This window comes from Salvelinus fontinalis, chromosome 19 (assembly GCF_029448725.1).
Source record: "Salvelinus fontinalis isolate EN_2023a chromosome 19, ASM2944872v1, whole genome shotgun sequence".
Classification (NCBI taxonomy): domain Eukaryota; kingdom Metazoa; phylum Chordata; class Actinopteri; order Salmoniformes; family Salmonidae; genus Salvelinus; species Salvelinus fontinalis.
Genome location: NC_074683.1, coordinates 16083980 through 16100654, shown reverse-complemented (window position 1 = coordinate 16100654; position 16675 = coordinate 16083980). Strand labels below are relative to the sequence as shown.

The 16675-nt window shown below is 43.1% G+C and overlaps 1 protein-coding gene across 2 annotated transcripts in view; it reads right to left on the bottom strand.

The window, feature by feature from the left end:
- Positions 1-16675, bottom strand: part of LOC129816437 (dachshund homolog 1-like) — a 317078-nt gene that overhangs the window by 138931 nt on the left and 161472 nt on the right. For both annotated transcript variants that reach the window (XM_055870927.1, XM_055870928.1), the window contains exon 2: positions 7510-7625. In XM_055870927.1, the coding sequence (XP_055726902.1) occupies positions 7510-7625 (116 nt within the window). The remainder of the gene's footprint in view (positions 1-7509; positions 7626-16675) is intronic.

Genomic DNA, 16675 nt, shown 5'->3' with positions numbered 1-16675 from the left:
GCCGAGGAACTTGAAGCTTCCGCCTTCTCCACTGCGGTTCCGTCAATGTGGATAGACACATGGTGCCTTTGCTGTTTCCTGAAGTCCACAATCAGCTCCTTTGTTTGGTTGACGTTGAGGGAGAGGTTATTTTCCTGGCACCACTCCGCCAGGGCCCTCACCTCCTCCCTGTAGGCTGTTTCGTCACTGTTGGTAATCAGGCCTACTACTGTTGTGTCGTCTGCAAACTTGATGATTCAGTTGGAGGTGTGCGTGGCCACACAGTCATAGGTGAACAGGGAGTACAGGATGGGGGGGGCTGAGCACGCACCCTTGTGGGGCCCCTGTGTTGAGGATCAGCGAAGTGGAGGTGTTGTTTCCCACCTTCTCCACCTGAGGGCAGCCCGTCAGGAAGTCCAGGACCCAGTTGCACAGGTCGGGGTCCAATGGTGAGATTCGAGGGTACTATGGTCACAGAGCTAATTTAGGATTTTGCAATTTATTTATTTTATTTTTAGAAACAGTGTTATACATAAATAACAAAGGCTCATCAACAAATTTCACCTACGTAAAGGGCCAGGGTGAAACAAAGTCTATGAGAGCATTATATCTTTAATTAAATACCCTGTATCCAAATTCGGATACAGTTAACAAAACATGACTTGAGTACAGTTTTCCACATTCAATGATGCAGATATATCTGAGATGAAAAGGGTGCAAGCAAACCTAGGTCCATGCGATGAAAAGGGTAAAGGAAAACAGTTGTATGAAGGAAACAATTGGTAAATGGTATCTTCTGTAGCTAACATTTACAGTTGAAGTCGGAAGTTTACATACACTTAGCTTGGAGTCATTTTTCAACCACCTCCACAAAATTCTTGTTAACAAACTATAGTTTTTTGAAGTCAGTTAGAACATCTACAAGTAATTTTTTAAACAATTGTTTACTGACAGATTATTTCACTTATAACTCACTGTATCACAATTCCAAACCGCCATAAAAAAGCCAGACTACGGTTTGCAACTGCACATGGGGACAAAGATCATACTTTTTGGAGAAATGTCCTCTGGTCTGATGAAACAAAAATAGATCTGTTTGGCAATGATGACCATCGTTATGTTTGGAGGAAAAAGGGGGTCGCTTGCAAGCCGAAGAACACCATCCCAACCGTGAAGCACGGGGGTGGCAGCGTTATGTTGTGGGGGTGCTTAGCTGCAGGAGGGACTCGTTCACTTCACAAAATAGATGGCATCATGACGGACGAAAATGATGTGGATATATTGAAGCAACATCTCAAGACATCAGTCAGGATGTTAAAGTTTGGTCGCAAATGGGTCTTCCAAATGGACAATGACCCCAAGCATACTTCCAAAGTTGTGGCAAAATGGATTAAGGACAACAAAGTCAAGGTATTGGAGTGGCCATCACAAAGCCCTGACCTCAATCCTATAGAAAATGTGTGGGCAGAACTGAAAAAACGTTTACGAGCAAGGAGGCCTACAATCCTGACTCAGTTACCTGCCTTCAAACCTGACTCCGCCCTTGCTGTCTCTGCCTGGCCAGTTCCCCTCTCTCCACTGGGATTCTCTGCCTCTAACCCTATTACAGGGGCTGAGTCACTGGCTTACTGGTGCTCTTCCATGCCGTCCCTAGGAGCGGTGCGCCACTTGAGTGGGTTGAGTCACTGACGTGGTCTTCCTGTCTGGGTTGGCGGCCCCCCTTGGGTTGTGCCGTGGCAGAGATCTTTGTGGGCTATACTCGGCCTTGTCTCAGGATGGTAAGTTGGTGATTGAAGATATCCCTCTCTTTAACTCTCCAAGTTAAACAATTTAAAGGCAATGCTACCAAATACTAATTGAGTGTATGTAAACTTCTGACCCATTGGGAATGTGATGAAAGAAATAAAAGATGAAATAAATAATTCTCTACTATTATTCTGACATTTCACATTCTTAAAATAAAGTGGTGATCCTAACTGACCTAAAACATGTAATTTTTACTAGGATTAAATGTCAGGAATTGTGAAAAACTGATATTAAACGTACTTGGCTATGGTGTATGTAAACTTCCGACTTCAACTGTAGATACTACATTCCATTAAAAAACAGTTCAACCAAAACTTTGAGGTAAAATGGTCTGCCGCTGAAAGATTGAAAAAAATATCTGCCCTGAAACAAACAGTGTACATGTGGAATTTGGTTTGCATGTAGACTCTTCACAGGACAAGCCAACATATGAGTCTATTTTAGCTGTCACATTTCAGAGGCGTGACTCGAGAGCAGCTATTAGCTGTGTGACGTAAGTACAAGGAGAGGCAGAAATGGAACATGTACCTCTAATTCACAACCACACACACACACACACAAATGTACACACACTAAACTCCTCTCTCAAGCAACAGATATGCAGATGGTAATAGCCACTCTGACTGAGCCACTGACATGGAGGTGCATATCATTTAAAAGCCTTGTTTGCATCTTAAAATATATTGGGACCATATTGACAAACAGTACACATCATGTCACTGAGGGCCCTCTCATTTGCACTGGCTCTTCTGCTGTTCCATATGCATAGAAACGACACACACAAAAACACACACACACAGAGAGACACACACAGAGAGAGAGAGAGAGAGAGAGAGACACACACACACACACACACACATACACACAGAGAGAGAGAGAGAGAGAGAGAGAGAGAGAGAGAGAGAGAGAGAGAGAGAGAGAGAGAGAGAGAGACACACACACACACACACAGAGACACACGCACAGAGAGAGAGAGAGAGAGAGAGAGAGAGAGAGAGAGAGAGAGAGAGAGAGAGAGAGACACACACACACACAGAGACACACGCACAGAGAGAGAGAGAGAGAGAGAGAGAGAGAGAGAGAGAGAGAGAGAGAGAGAGAGAGAGAGAGAGAGAGAGAAAGAGAGACACACACACACACACAGGAGGCTTGGTAAGGTGATACTTCTCTCCACATAATAAATGTGGCCTCTGCCCAGCCTGAAGGTCACCTTTATTTCTGTCTAATGGCTGAGAGTCAACTGTTTTCCAAATGAGACGTATGCAGAGCAGACTACAGAGTAAATATTGAAATCACCTCCGGGGCTGTTGCTAAAATAAATTCCGCCACAAATCAGGTGCAGCTCAAAGGACTGTTAGACTTCAGCATATGGCATTCTCGGATGCATTGTGATGTACGCATTTTGAATGTTTCTTTCACCTACAGTGTAGGATTGATGTACACTGAGTATACCAAATATTAGGAACACCTTCCTTCCACCTACCCAGAACAGCCTATATTCTTCGGGCATGGATTCTAGGAGGTGTCGAAAGCGGTCCACAGGGATGCTGGCCCATGTTGACTCCAAAGCTTCACACAGTTGTGTCAAGTTGGCTGGATGTCCTATGAGTGGTGGGCCATTCTTGATACACATGGGAAACTGTTGTGCATGAAAAAACTCAGCAGCATTACAGTTCTTGACACAAACTGGTGCGCCTGGCACCTATACACTGTTCAAAGGCACTTAAATCTTTTGTCTTGCCCATTCATCCTCTGAATACCACACATACACAATTGTCTCAAGCCTTAAAATCCTTCTTTAACTTGTCTCCTCCTCTTCATGTACACTGACTGAAGTGGATTTAACAAGTGACATCAATAAGGGATCATAGCCTTCACCTGGATTCACCTGGTCAGTCTATGTCATGGAAAGAGCAGGTGTTCTTAATGTTTTGCACACTCAGTGTATATTGTGAATAACAAATATTATCCAAACGTGATCAAATCATCAGCGATATGAATCTATTCTAGCAGCCATTGTGACGTTGATAGAAATTATTAAAAGGTGTGTCTGCCAGGAGATACTTTTTGGTAGAACATTTGAAAAGTTTTACAAAAACGGGCAAATTTACCAAGCTCTGCCAAGAGGTAAACGGGACTTGGTCTCATTTGAAGAAGCTGGTTTGAAACAGGTAGATTATCCCCTTTGTCATTTTCAATCCCTCACACTGCCCACCCACCCCGACCCCCACACTATCTTCATAGAACATGTGACAGACTCCATACATCGGTTCCTAGAATTGTTTCATTTCGGCTGATCAATTGTCACTTGCTCATACAGTAACTCGCACCTGCCTAACACTCAATCTAACAAGGAGGTATCAAGATCTCCAAACTATTCAAATGACTGGACGTCTAAATGTGGAACGGCCCATCCCACTCCCTACTCCTAATCTGCATTCATTACTATGCAAACAAAATGATCCCGACATCATGGATTCTTTCAAAGTCACCTTTAAAAAAATCAGACAGCCAGACTCAGCTCATAGACACACACAGAGACAATCCTCTTTGGCCACAAACAAACAGCACAACAGGGTCATGTTCATTAGGGCAGGCAACAGGCAACGTTTGGAAAAAGAATAATTAACAGGAAAAACAAAATGTGTGCTTCTCATTGGACCAGGTAGTTAATCGCTGTTTCAGTCCGTCTCCTTTCATTTGGTGCATAATGCACATGATCCAGTGTTGCGTTGTACAGAGACGGCCACACCACGCCAGCTGGAAGAAAAATGGCATTTTGCTGAGCGCCGCCCCCCCCATTTCAACAAATGGAGAACATCACGGCAGGAGAGTCGGGAAAACGGGGAATAACGGTGACGAGGTCTGATAGTAGCCCTCGAAGCAGATGTCATATTAAATAATAATGAAGCGTCTATTAATATGCAAAGGAAGCGGCAGCCGACTGGCTGAATGCTGCCATGCCTCCGCATATTGTCAGGGTCGTCATCGTTAATTAACATGCGAAGCTGCCCGTACCTGCGCCCAATGTCAGAACATTCCTCTCTTACAACAAACGCCCACCAGGTGCCACAGCCCTCCGCTACACCAACGTGCGCAATTCAATTACATCAAAATCAGTATTAACTCCTCATCGGTACACAAAAGAAAGACTGACTTTTACGGCTCTTTTGCCCTTCTCTCTATAGAAAGGCAGTGCTTTATCTACTGTGTAATGTCACTTTCTTTGTATCTGGACGGCACCCACGCCCACATTAACACACACAAACTCCAGAGTGGCGCAGCGGTCTAAGGCACTGCATCTCAGTGCTAGAGGCGTCACTACATACCCTGGTTTGATCCCAGGCTGTATCACAACCGGTCGAAATCGGGAGTCCCATAGGGCGGAGCACAATTGGCCCAGCGTTGTCTGGGTTAGAGGAGGGTTTGGCCAGGGTAGGCCGTCATTGTAAAATAAGAATTTGTTCTTAACTGACTTGCCTAGTTAAATGAAGGTTAACAAATAAATTAAACAAATATGCACACAAGAGTGCGCGGAAGCACACAAATGCATGCACACACACACCAATGGACACATACACACAAATACACAAAGGGTGTTTCATTAAATGGAAACCACAGCAAGTGGAACTGGTGTCAGGTGCAAAACATACACATAGCAAGAATGTCTCTCACATAAAAATGATCTCCAAAGATGAGTCATTGGATAGCATACTTTCAAAATGTACTGTACATCAACTTGGATTCCCGGCAAAACATCAAAAGTCCCCATTTTCAAAGATTGTTCAACCAATCTCTGTCACCCTTTGAAAAGCTTGCTGTGGGCAATTAAACCAATCAAACCACCTCCCCAAGTAAAACTTTTATTACAGTGAGTGAAGTTTCCATGCATTAGTTATGGCACTTCATTTAAAGCCCCCAGGCAGCCATGTTAGATTAGGTTATTTGGGTGATTTGCCGGATTTGGTGCAATGCATCATGGGGTGAATTTTCAGGGCTCGTTTTTGTTAATTGGAGTCACCTGCTCGGCGAAGACGGGGGGGACTGGGTAGTCAGCAGAGAGATCGATGGGGAACTTCATTTGTAAATCTAACATCAGGAACAATTACATGGCACTGTCTACAAAACCTGTTGTTATTTTATTCTCTTTTTTTTTCCGCTGCACGTATTAACCAAATATTTGGGAATTGCTTTTTAAAGGGGATCCATTGGTTTTGAAGCCGTTTTGGCGCTGGGGGGAGTATGACGTGCCACCTGCCATAACCATTTACGACAGCTTGCAGTGTGTCAGTTTTGTGATGGATCGATTAATGTGTTAGGACACATGCAAAAACGTGTGTTCCATTGCTAGTAAAAAAAAATAATACTAATCTATATGATCACTTTGCATCATTTTCAAGTGTAAATTGTGGTAACTTTGTTACGAACTTGTTCTTCAATACGTACAATAATCAAACCAGTTAGGGAGAAGGCAGTTAGGGAGAACGTTCAGCCATCTTGGCTTTTGCAGCCACAAACAGAAAGGCAGTTGCACCAAAAAAAAAAAAAACTCTATTACTTTATCTCTCTCCCCTGAATACCCTGACTAAATGTCAAGATCATAGATTCCCTCCAGGCTTAAAGGGGAGGGACATCAAAAGGCTTTTCTGTTGCTTTATGTTCCACAAAATAAAACCACGGCTTTCTCATCTTTGCTGTTCCAAATAGCCTTTGAATCCACCCCCCCTTTCACCAAACAAGACACATAGAGTCTGTGACATCAGCACACTCCCAGAGCTCAATGCTGCGCGTTGATCTGCGAGCCTCCATTATTAAGGACGTAGCCAATTTGTGTCTGCTATTGAATCCGAAACACTTCTCAGATGCACGTATTTTATTCTGGCTTCGAAAGAAAGAGATGAGAAAATGTGTACGTACGTAAGGTAGGAAGCCATTCGGAACTACTCGAGTGCAGCCAACTCTTGGAGGCAAACTCGTAAGGTTGCAGAGAAAACAGCAAATGATATGTACTGTAGTTGTCACGGTTTCTTTCTGCTTGGTTGAATACAGCGAAAATAAGAGTTAAGAAAACCCTAATCACTGCACAATATTAGTAAAGAAGGAAAAAGGAAAAGAAGGGAAGAAAGAAAAAGATGTAAATCAGAGCACTTACATCAAAGCCGTCACAATGCAACCAGCCACAAACAGAACAAAAGCATTAGCTGCAATAAGACTCGCCCGGGGGCGCATTTGGGAACAAACGGTTGCTGTTGATTCTTGTGGTGATAAAGCTTACTTTAGCATCAACCATGCCTATGTACATACACCAGTGAAGTGGATTTAATCACACACTAATTAGAATGCTCTCAAGGCGAAACGCAACATCGACTGGAAACAATGGACTGGCATCTCCCTCGGTCTCTCTCTCTCTTTCTCTGAGTTCAGTTGTGTGTAAAAGAGTTTAAATGAGCGGCTGGTTGTCTGATGGTTGTCTGGCAGTGGTGTGTTCGCATGTGTCACTTCGCTCTGCTTGCCATTAAGAGGACAAGTTAGTGGGAGGCGGGGAGTGCTATGGGGATGTTGAGGGTATGGAGGGTTGTTTCAGTGGCGAGTGTGTGTTTGTGTGTAAACACTTAGCGTGTGTGTAAAGAGGACAAATGTGTGCGCGTGTATATACATTCAGCATATGCAAACGCATGTGCTTATGTATATGCCTGTCTGTTTGCGTGTGAATACAGAACATACCTGAGGATGGGAATGTTCCAGGGGACATGAGGCCGGGGACAGAGTGTGGCATGATGTGTGGGTTCTCTGGCGATGTCACACTCTGGCTCCTCTTAGGAGGTCTGCCTGGTCTGGAGCTGGACGAGACAGAAGAGAAAAAGGGCTTTAACTTTCGATGTTTTCTATCGAGACTTACCTAAAAACACCACAATACCCTTCTGTGAAACCTCTCCCACTCCACCCTAAAAAGTCCAAGAGAATGATGGAAAGGGAGGATTTAAGAGGGACGGGATAAGCAGGTGTAGACCGGGGGAGGTGAGAGAGACAAGAGGGGATGAGTAAAGGAGAGATTGGCAAGTGAAAGAGGGTGAAAAAGAGAGAGACGTTACAGAGGAAGACGACAGGTGGGAGAGGAAGAAGTAAGACGGATAACAACTGAGATGATGAAGAGATATAGAGATGAGGGAGATAGAGAAAGACATTTAGGAAGAGAGATGGATGAAGAAAGACGATGTGGAAATAAAGAGGGATTAGAGATGGAGGAGTGGGGATGAGAGGAGGGGAGAGAGTGATAGGGGGAGAGGGAGAAAGAGGTGTTAACATTTTGGACCACTCCAGGATGCATTTCCATTCCAGAAAGCCAACACAACATGGTACTATAAATAAACTCCCTTTTCAAGGACAGTCACGATCTGCAACTCCAACATAATAGACTTCCCATAACTAATTAGATTACATGCTGAATTCCTTTGCTTTATTGAAGATCAACCACTTTTTTTATGCATAATTCAGCGGCCATACCTCGTTACCTGCTCCCATGTATTAATATCTCAGCACACTATTTGAATTCCCTCGTTTGCATATACTAAAACTTAGCCATCACCTCTGCATTCTAGCAGCCCTCTCGGCCTGGAAATGACATGTTAACCTGTTATAATTATTGCAGTCAGGCCACACTGTTGATTTATGGGACTTTGGAGAGAAAAAAATAAATGTCTGTGTAGTTCTGGTAATGAATGATATTTTAAGGTTCTTCAGGAAATTAAAAGCCACTGGCTGCCTTGGGAAATGTTCCTCTTGCTTGATTTAATGCGAAGTCGTAGCTTGGAGGCGGTGGAGAGACGAGGTGATTTGGTGATTCAGACCTGTTGGACGTTTCTGATGGGCCCTCTTTTATTACTGCAAACGAGAAGGGGCACAGACTTGGAAGTGATAAATGACTCCTCTGGCTTACTGTTGTAGAAGCAGAAAAAAGCCTTCAGAGCTGGGCTGATGTTCCCTGGGTATGTATTTCCCCCATATCTTACTCAGTCACTTATTAAGTATCACAATCGATATCTAGTCGAGATGGATTAGTTATAGTCACAAAAAGCCGATGGGGTTGAATCGTAATAATATGTGAGTTGTTTCAGGAAACTAGGCGTATGTCACAAGTCACGACTTTACAGAAAAGACATTTAAATGTTTGTTCGATTTTTTTCTCAAAATGCGTTTGTTTGGCAGAAATGCCTTCTGGAACATTTTAACTTTCATGTGCCTTAACTTCTCTAGGGTAGGGGGCAGCATTTTCATGTTTGGATGAAAAGCATACCCAAATTAAACTGCCAGCTACTCATCCACAGAAAATAAGATATGCATTTTATTACTATATTTGGATAGAAAACACTATGAAGTTTATAAAACTGTTTGAATCATGTCTGTGAGTATAACATAACTTATTTGGCAGGCGAAACCCAGAGGACAAACCATTTAGATTTTTCTTTTTTTGAGGTCACTCTCTTTTCAATGAGATTTCATTGGAAAACCAGATTTCTAAGTGACTTGCTTGCAGTTCCCACGGCTTCCACTGGATGTCAACAGTCTAGAGCAATTGGTTGAGGTTATTCCTTTGTGTAATGAAGAAATACGGCCATCTTGAGGTCGAGTCACTCTAGGTGTCCTGTGAGATAGAAGCGCATGACCAGAAGGCATGCTACGGTTGGTTTTAATCCTGTATTGAACACAGATCATCCCGTTTTCAATTTTATCGATTATTAACGTTAAAAAATACCTAAAGTTGTATTACAAAAGTAGTTTGACACTTTTTGGCAAAGTTCTACAGGTAACCTTTGAGATATTTTGTCGTCACGTTTGAGCAAGTTGTAACCTGTGTTTTTCTGGATCAAACGCGCCAAATAAATGGACATTTTGGATATATATCGACGGAATTAATCAAACAAAAGGACAATTTGTGATGTTTATGGGACATATTGGAGTGCCAACAACAGAAGCTCGTCAAAGGTAAGGCATGAATTATATTTTTATTTCTGCGTTTTGTGTCGTGCCTGCAGGGTTGGAATATGCTTATCTATCTTGGTTTACAATGCATCGTATGCTTTCGCCGAAAAGCCTATTTGAATTCTGACATGTTGGCTGGATTCACAACCAGTGTAGCTTTAATTTGGTATCTCTCATGTGTGATTTAATGAAAGTTTGATTTTATAGTAATTTTCATAGTAATTAATTTGAATATGGCGCTCTGCATTTTCTCAGGCTTTTTGCCAAGTGAGACAGTAGCGTCCCGCCTAAACTCTGATTTTTTTAATATAAATATGAACTTTACCGAACAAAACATACATGTATTGTTTAACATGAAGTCCTATGAGTGTCATCTGATGAAGATCATCAAAGGTTAGTGATTCATTTTATCTCTATTTCTGCTTTTTGTTACTGCTCTCTTTGGCTGGAAAAATGGCTGTCTTTTTCTGTGACTTGGCTCATACCTAACATAATCGTTTGGTGTGCTTTCGTCGTAAAACCTTTTTGAAATCGGACACTTTGGCTTGATTTACAACAAGTATAGCTTGTGTAAAATACTTGTATGTTTGATGAATTTAAATTATGGGATTTCTGTTGTTTTGAATTTGGCGCCCTGCAGTTTCATTGGCTGTTGACGAGGTGGGACGCTACCGTCCCACATACCCTAGAGAAGTTAATAACAAACTTGAATGTAATCTGTAAACACGAAGAAAGTTATTCAATTACGAGTCCAGTTGGTTTAGTCACAGAAAAAGACAGGAACCTTCCCACTAGCCATGATTGGCTGAGATAACGAATGGGCTCGATATGCTGAGAGATGATTTTCAGATTGTTCTGCGGTGTAGCCTCGTGTCTATAAAATGAGCTGTTCGTTATGTGAAATCATTTTTACTGCAGTTTTCTGAAATATATCACATTAGTCATGGAGAACTGCAAATGTGTTGCTACTGCTCTCAATAACATTACTGCCCTGAATTTATCAGGCCCTATCGACAAAGGTCAGTGGGAAAAAGCTGTGATGGACTAATTTCAGGGGGACAATTCTTATGGCATTGCACACGGTCAGTGTGAACCAGAGTGACTTGACACAACGGGCCAAGCAAGCTGTACAAACAAAACGGAAACTGTGACAATAACTCTAGTACGAACTCGGACCCAGGCGCAGAGAAACACAGCAGGCAGAGGTGAGGGTAAATCCAAAACGTTTACTGAAGTATTCACAGAAAAAACAAAACAAAGCAAGTGCACATGAGTGCAATACAAAACAAGACAAGAGACCTGAGCAACCGACCCAGTTCCATAGAGTCCTAAATAGTCCAATCATTCCAATCAGAACCCAGGACCGTTCCTCAGGGCCGTAACCTTCCCAGTCCACAAGATACTGAGTCCCCTGCCGGATCTGATGGCTGGAGAGGATGCCTCGCACCGTGTAGCCTGGCTGTCCCACTATCATGCGGAGCGGAGGTGTAGGCCGAATGGCCGGAACCAGAGGACTGGATACCACAGGCTTGAGTCTGGAGATGTGGAAGGTGGGATGAACCCTCATGGACCGGGGAAGACGATAGGCCACTGGATTGATGCACCGTAGAATCTTGAATGGCCCAATGTACCGGGGTGCCAACTTCCTAGATCCTATGCATAGAGGCAGGTCCCTAGTAGAGAAGCCAGACCATCTGGCCTGGATGCAGGAGGTTGATGGCACAATCATAGGGACTGTGAGGAGGTAGTTTGCTAGCCCTTTGTTTGCTGAAGGCCTGACCCAAATCCCAGTAATCCCGAGGTATGCCGGAAAGATCAGGCTTGTAACTCCCAGCCAGAGAAACACTAGAGTCGGAAGTCTCCAGACGAGCAGGACCGGAAAGGTCTGGAGAGAGTTGATGGCGGGGGAACTGGCATGAAAGATTCCATCCCAGAACTCTTGCTGAAGACGAGTCAATCTGAGGATTATGGGTGGAAAGCTACGGATGTCCAAGAACCAGGGGAAGTTCAGCAGAGTGCACCAGATGTACCTGGATAAGCTCCACATGATCATCCAGAACTCGTAGCTGAATAGGCATGGTGAGTTGCTTCACCTTCCCAGACCCTAGGGGTAGACCATCCAGCGCAGTGACCGACAACGGAATGTCCAGCTTAGTGAGTGGAAGCCTCTGTTGGCGAGCTAATGTACGATCCAGAAAACAGCCGGTAGACTCAGAGTCTACGAAAGCAGAAATGTCCAACTGCCCATTGTCCCACCGCATGTTGGCTGGAAGCAAGGTGCATGCCTTGTCGGCAGCTGGAGACTGTATCTGACTCGCCAGTATTCTCCCGTTTACTCACGAGTCATCCTGTTCTCCCGTCAGCTCGGGACAGGAGGCCCGGAAATGTCCAGACTGTCCACAGTAAAGGCAACGTTGCTCGTTAATCCTGCGCCTTCTCTCCACTCCTCGGAAGGATACTAGGTGGAACCAGAGCTGAGAACTCTGACGGAATACCGGACCAGCAGGTCAAGCATAAGACAATGGCCCAAATGAAGAATTGCCTCCCTTAGCAGAGCTAGAAACACTGGAACCAACTCGGGAATGCATCCGTCCTGTCATGACTACGTTCCCGAAGCCGGTGTTCAATCCGGATGGCCAGAACAATAAGCTCCTCCAGAGTGTCAGGGTTGTCTCGGGAAGCCAGTTCATTGTTGAGAACTTCGCTGAGTCCGTTCAGAAAGACTGAGCGAAGTGCCTCTGTATTCCAACTGCTCTCAGCAGCAAGCGTTCGAAAATCAATGCCGTAATCCGCTACGCTCCGGCTGCCCTGCCAAAGCGCAATGAGTCTTTGAGCAGCATTCCTGCCACTGATGGAGTGATCAAAAACCCTCCTCATCTCCTGGGTGAAGCTTTTCCAATTGAAACAAATGTCTGATTGCTGCTCCCATATGGCCGTGGCCGAGGCCAGAGCCTGTTCTGAGAGCAAGGCGATGACATATGCCACTCTGGAACGCTCGGTGGGAAACATTGATGCCTGCAGTTCGGAGACCAGTGAACATTGGAGCAGGAACCCACGACACCTCCCAGGATGCCCCTTATAGCGCTCTGTTGCCAGGAAAAGAGGCTCCCGGGGGGAGGAAGACGATGAACTGGTAGGAAGTGGAAGGTTAGGAACCACCGAAGGTGCAGCAACCGTTGCTCCCGTCTGTCTGGTCTGCAGAGTGCACACACGAGTTCCTCCTCCGACAATGTCTTCAGCCGCGCCTCGTGGCGACTAATCACAGTTCCATGGTGAGTGAGAGCCGACCGCAAGTGGTGGAGCTCTGAGTGTCCCTCGGAAGATGGAGAAATCTCTGCTGGGTCCATTTTTGGCTCAGGTCTACTGTGACAATAACTCTTGTACGAACTCAGACCCAGGCGCAGAGAAACACAGCAGGCAGAGGTGAGGTTAAATTCAGAATGTTTACAGAAGTATTCACAGAAAAAAAACAAAGTAAGTGCACATGATTAAAACACAAAACAAGACAAGAGACCTGAGCAACCGGCCCAGATCCATAGAGGAACCAAAATATTCCTAAACCAGGTGAACCCAATAATCCCAATCAGGCTCAACTGGTCACTACAACCATATGGGTGCCCTCCAGTGGCACCCTCAGGGATTACACTCCATGATGACCTCTAGCCTGTGACAGGAAACGACACAGGATGTCTTATTTAATGAAAGGGGTTGCAGTCTGCCGTGAAGCGTTCATCCATGAATACGGGTAGGAGTCTAGCTATAGTTTCAGATATTATACGTTTCTAATTTTGTCAGAAAGTTATTTTCATTGCAAGTTAAAGCTTACTGTTAGCTAGCTAGTTAACATTACGTGTATGATCTGTGTAGTAATATTATCTCAGAAATCCATTTGCATTGCTAGGTATAGCATAATGTTAGCTAGCTAACTAGCTAACATTGAACCTATTTGGTTAACTTTTGCTAGCTATGACAATTGGTTTGTATTGCTAGTACTCTATGGATTGGGATTATGATTCATTCTTGAGCTATCTAGCTAGCTACATGTCTAAACAAAATATCCAAAGTTAAAGCGTACTGTTAGCTAGCTAGCTGACATTAGGTTTCTGGCTCGCTAGCTAACATTACGTGTATGATCTGTGTAGTAATATCATCTCAGAAAGCCAATTGCATTGCTAGTTATAGCCTAACGTTAGCTAGCTAACTAGCTAACATTTAACCTATTTGATTAACTTTAGGTAGCTATGACAATCAGTTTGTATTGCTAGTAGTCTATGGATTAGGATCATGGTTCATTGTTTAGCTAGCATGTCTAAACAAAAGACACCACTTCGCCAGATGATTACATGAACCATCAAGATAGCCAGGTGTGTCTGACGGTGATTACGGCCATCTATTGTATAATAATGCTAACATATTTGTATCTGGAATGTGTCTTTCAGCATCAGTAGAACACGCTTTCCTCAAGCAGTCTTACAAGGAGAATGGTCTAATGCCTCCCATCAAAAAGAGAGCTGGCCCAAGCAAGCACAGGTTACACCTGAAGCATTACACCTTTCAGCGATTTGTGAACTTCATCAACAACTATTCAGATGATAATGCATCAGCATTATGAGGACGCCACCTAGGACACAATCACTTTGGTGGGAAGCTGCTGCCATCTCTTGTGACAAAAGCAATTGTTATGTAAAGCATAAACAAAACATCTTTCGATTATTTCCTTTACCTACAACACGATTGGCACTACTTTTATTGATCTCACATCATTTCTGTATTTTCCAGAGGTACGTGAAGGTGGGCTGTCTTTCCTTAAGGAATCTGTGGAGAAAATCTCTGCCCCACATCTAAAGCACTAAGCCCAGGACAGACCTGTGCTGGCACTGCCAGAGGAACAACTATCAGGTCTTCAGATCTGCCAATCTACCAGAAACTGTGAAATCAGCAAAGCTGAAGAGGTAAGAGCAGCATCTCCTGATTGTTCAGAGTGAGCAGTCTGCCTACCAGAAGATGGCTGCTGACTGCAAGACCACCAGTCAAGACCTGCAGTTGTCTCTGGGGGCCCCTACTGAACCAGCAAGCAAAGACATCAAGATACATTACAGCTTTGATTTTGCTCAACAAGGAAGCAACATTTCCTTCTTTATACTGATTAAGGACATATATACACTACCGTTCAAAAGTTTGGGGTCACTTAGAAATGTCCTTGTTTTCGAATGAAAAGCTATTTTTTTGGGCCATTAAAATAACATCAAATTGAACAGAAATACAGTGCATACATTGTTAATGTTGTAAAAGACTATTGTAGATGGAAACTGCAGATTTAAAAGGCTAATTGATCATTAGAAACCCTTTTTGCAATTATGTTAGCACAGCTGAAAACTGTCGTCCTGATTAAAGAAGCAATAAAACTGGCCTTCTTTAGACTAGTTGAGTATCTGGAGCATCAGCATTTGTGGGTTCGATTACAGGCTCAAAATGGCCATAAACAAAGCCTTTCTTCTGAAACTCGTTAGTCTATTCTTGTTCTGAGAAACGAAGGCTATTCCATGTGAGAAATTGCCAAGAAACTGAAGATCTCGTACAACGCTGTGTACTACTCCCTTCACAGAACAGCGCAAACTGGCTCAAACCAGAATAGAAAGAGGAGTGGGAGGCCCCGGTGCACAACTGAGCAAGAGGACAAGTACATTAGAGTGTCTAATTTGAGAAACAGATGCCTCACAAGTCCTCAACTGCCAGCTTCATTAAATAATACCCTCAACGTCGCCAGTGAAGAGGCGACTCCGGGACACTGTCCTTCTAGGGATCCTGGAGAAGGATCCAATATCACTGTCATGGCTTTTTAACCCAGTAAATACTTGAGTGCATTTTTTTATGTAGTAAATTCTTGAATAGCTTTTCTTACTTTGAGAAAAAAAGGAGTAGTATTTTGTAGTTGGGAATATTAATCTCCAGTTGTTCTGTAAATTATTTGTAGAGATGAAATGTTTCAACCTCTTTGGAGGTTCCTTGAATTTGCCAATTTTTTTGCTACGTCTGTCAATGCTACTGAACGTATGATTTAGGTAATCTGTTAAAATAGTAGTTCTTCTCTGGATTTTATATATTATAGCTTAAATTATATATAAAAACACTAGATTTGCCCCTGGTGGGATATACAATGAAATCAATGATTATTTTGCACGATGTAAAGTACAATTTAACAGTAGTTTGTATTTGTCCTTCTTGGTCCGTGTGCTGGTATATAAGGGAAAACGGTGTATTCTTATTTATCAGGATGCCTACACCTCTGCTGATACCACAGTAGATGGCAGCATAGGTCTCTCCAACCAGGCTCCTCTTTAACACTAGACCCGTTGAGCCTTGGGGGGGACCCCCTTCAAGCTAATGAGCAGTCATTCTGACTGCAACATTCTAACAGTGTAATTAATACATTTCATGTACGCTATAAAAAATATATATCATTTGGTTGTGTTTATGAAAGCATTGGCTTACCATTAATATACAATTTGTATTTTATTTAAAATAACACAATAGCATTTTTGTTTGTTTATGTTACTGTAAGCTATATGCAAAAACTAAAAAACACCATTTTTATTTTCAAGTGTTCAATCAATTTTATTAATTGAGTGCCTTTGTTACAACTATGAAATAGAAAGCATATGTGCGGGAAGAAGGTAACAGCTTGTTTTTACAATGACAAAATAAAATAAATACCCAAACCACCAAGACGAAGCATGCAAGAAGCATGGTCAAATGACAAACATATCAGTAGCCTAAACATCATTAGAAGTGCCAAGTGGCCTTGACAAATAGTGAAATCAGCACAAAAGCAATAATGGCATTTCTAATTTCCTTAATATTGTGGCTAGTCGAACAACTATGGCTGAATTATTATCCTTACACTATACTA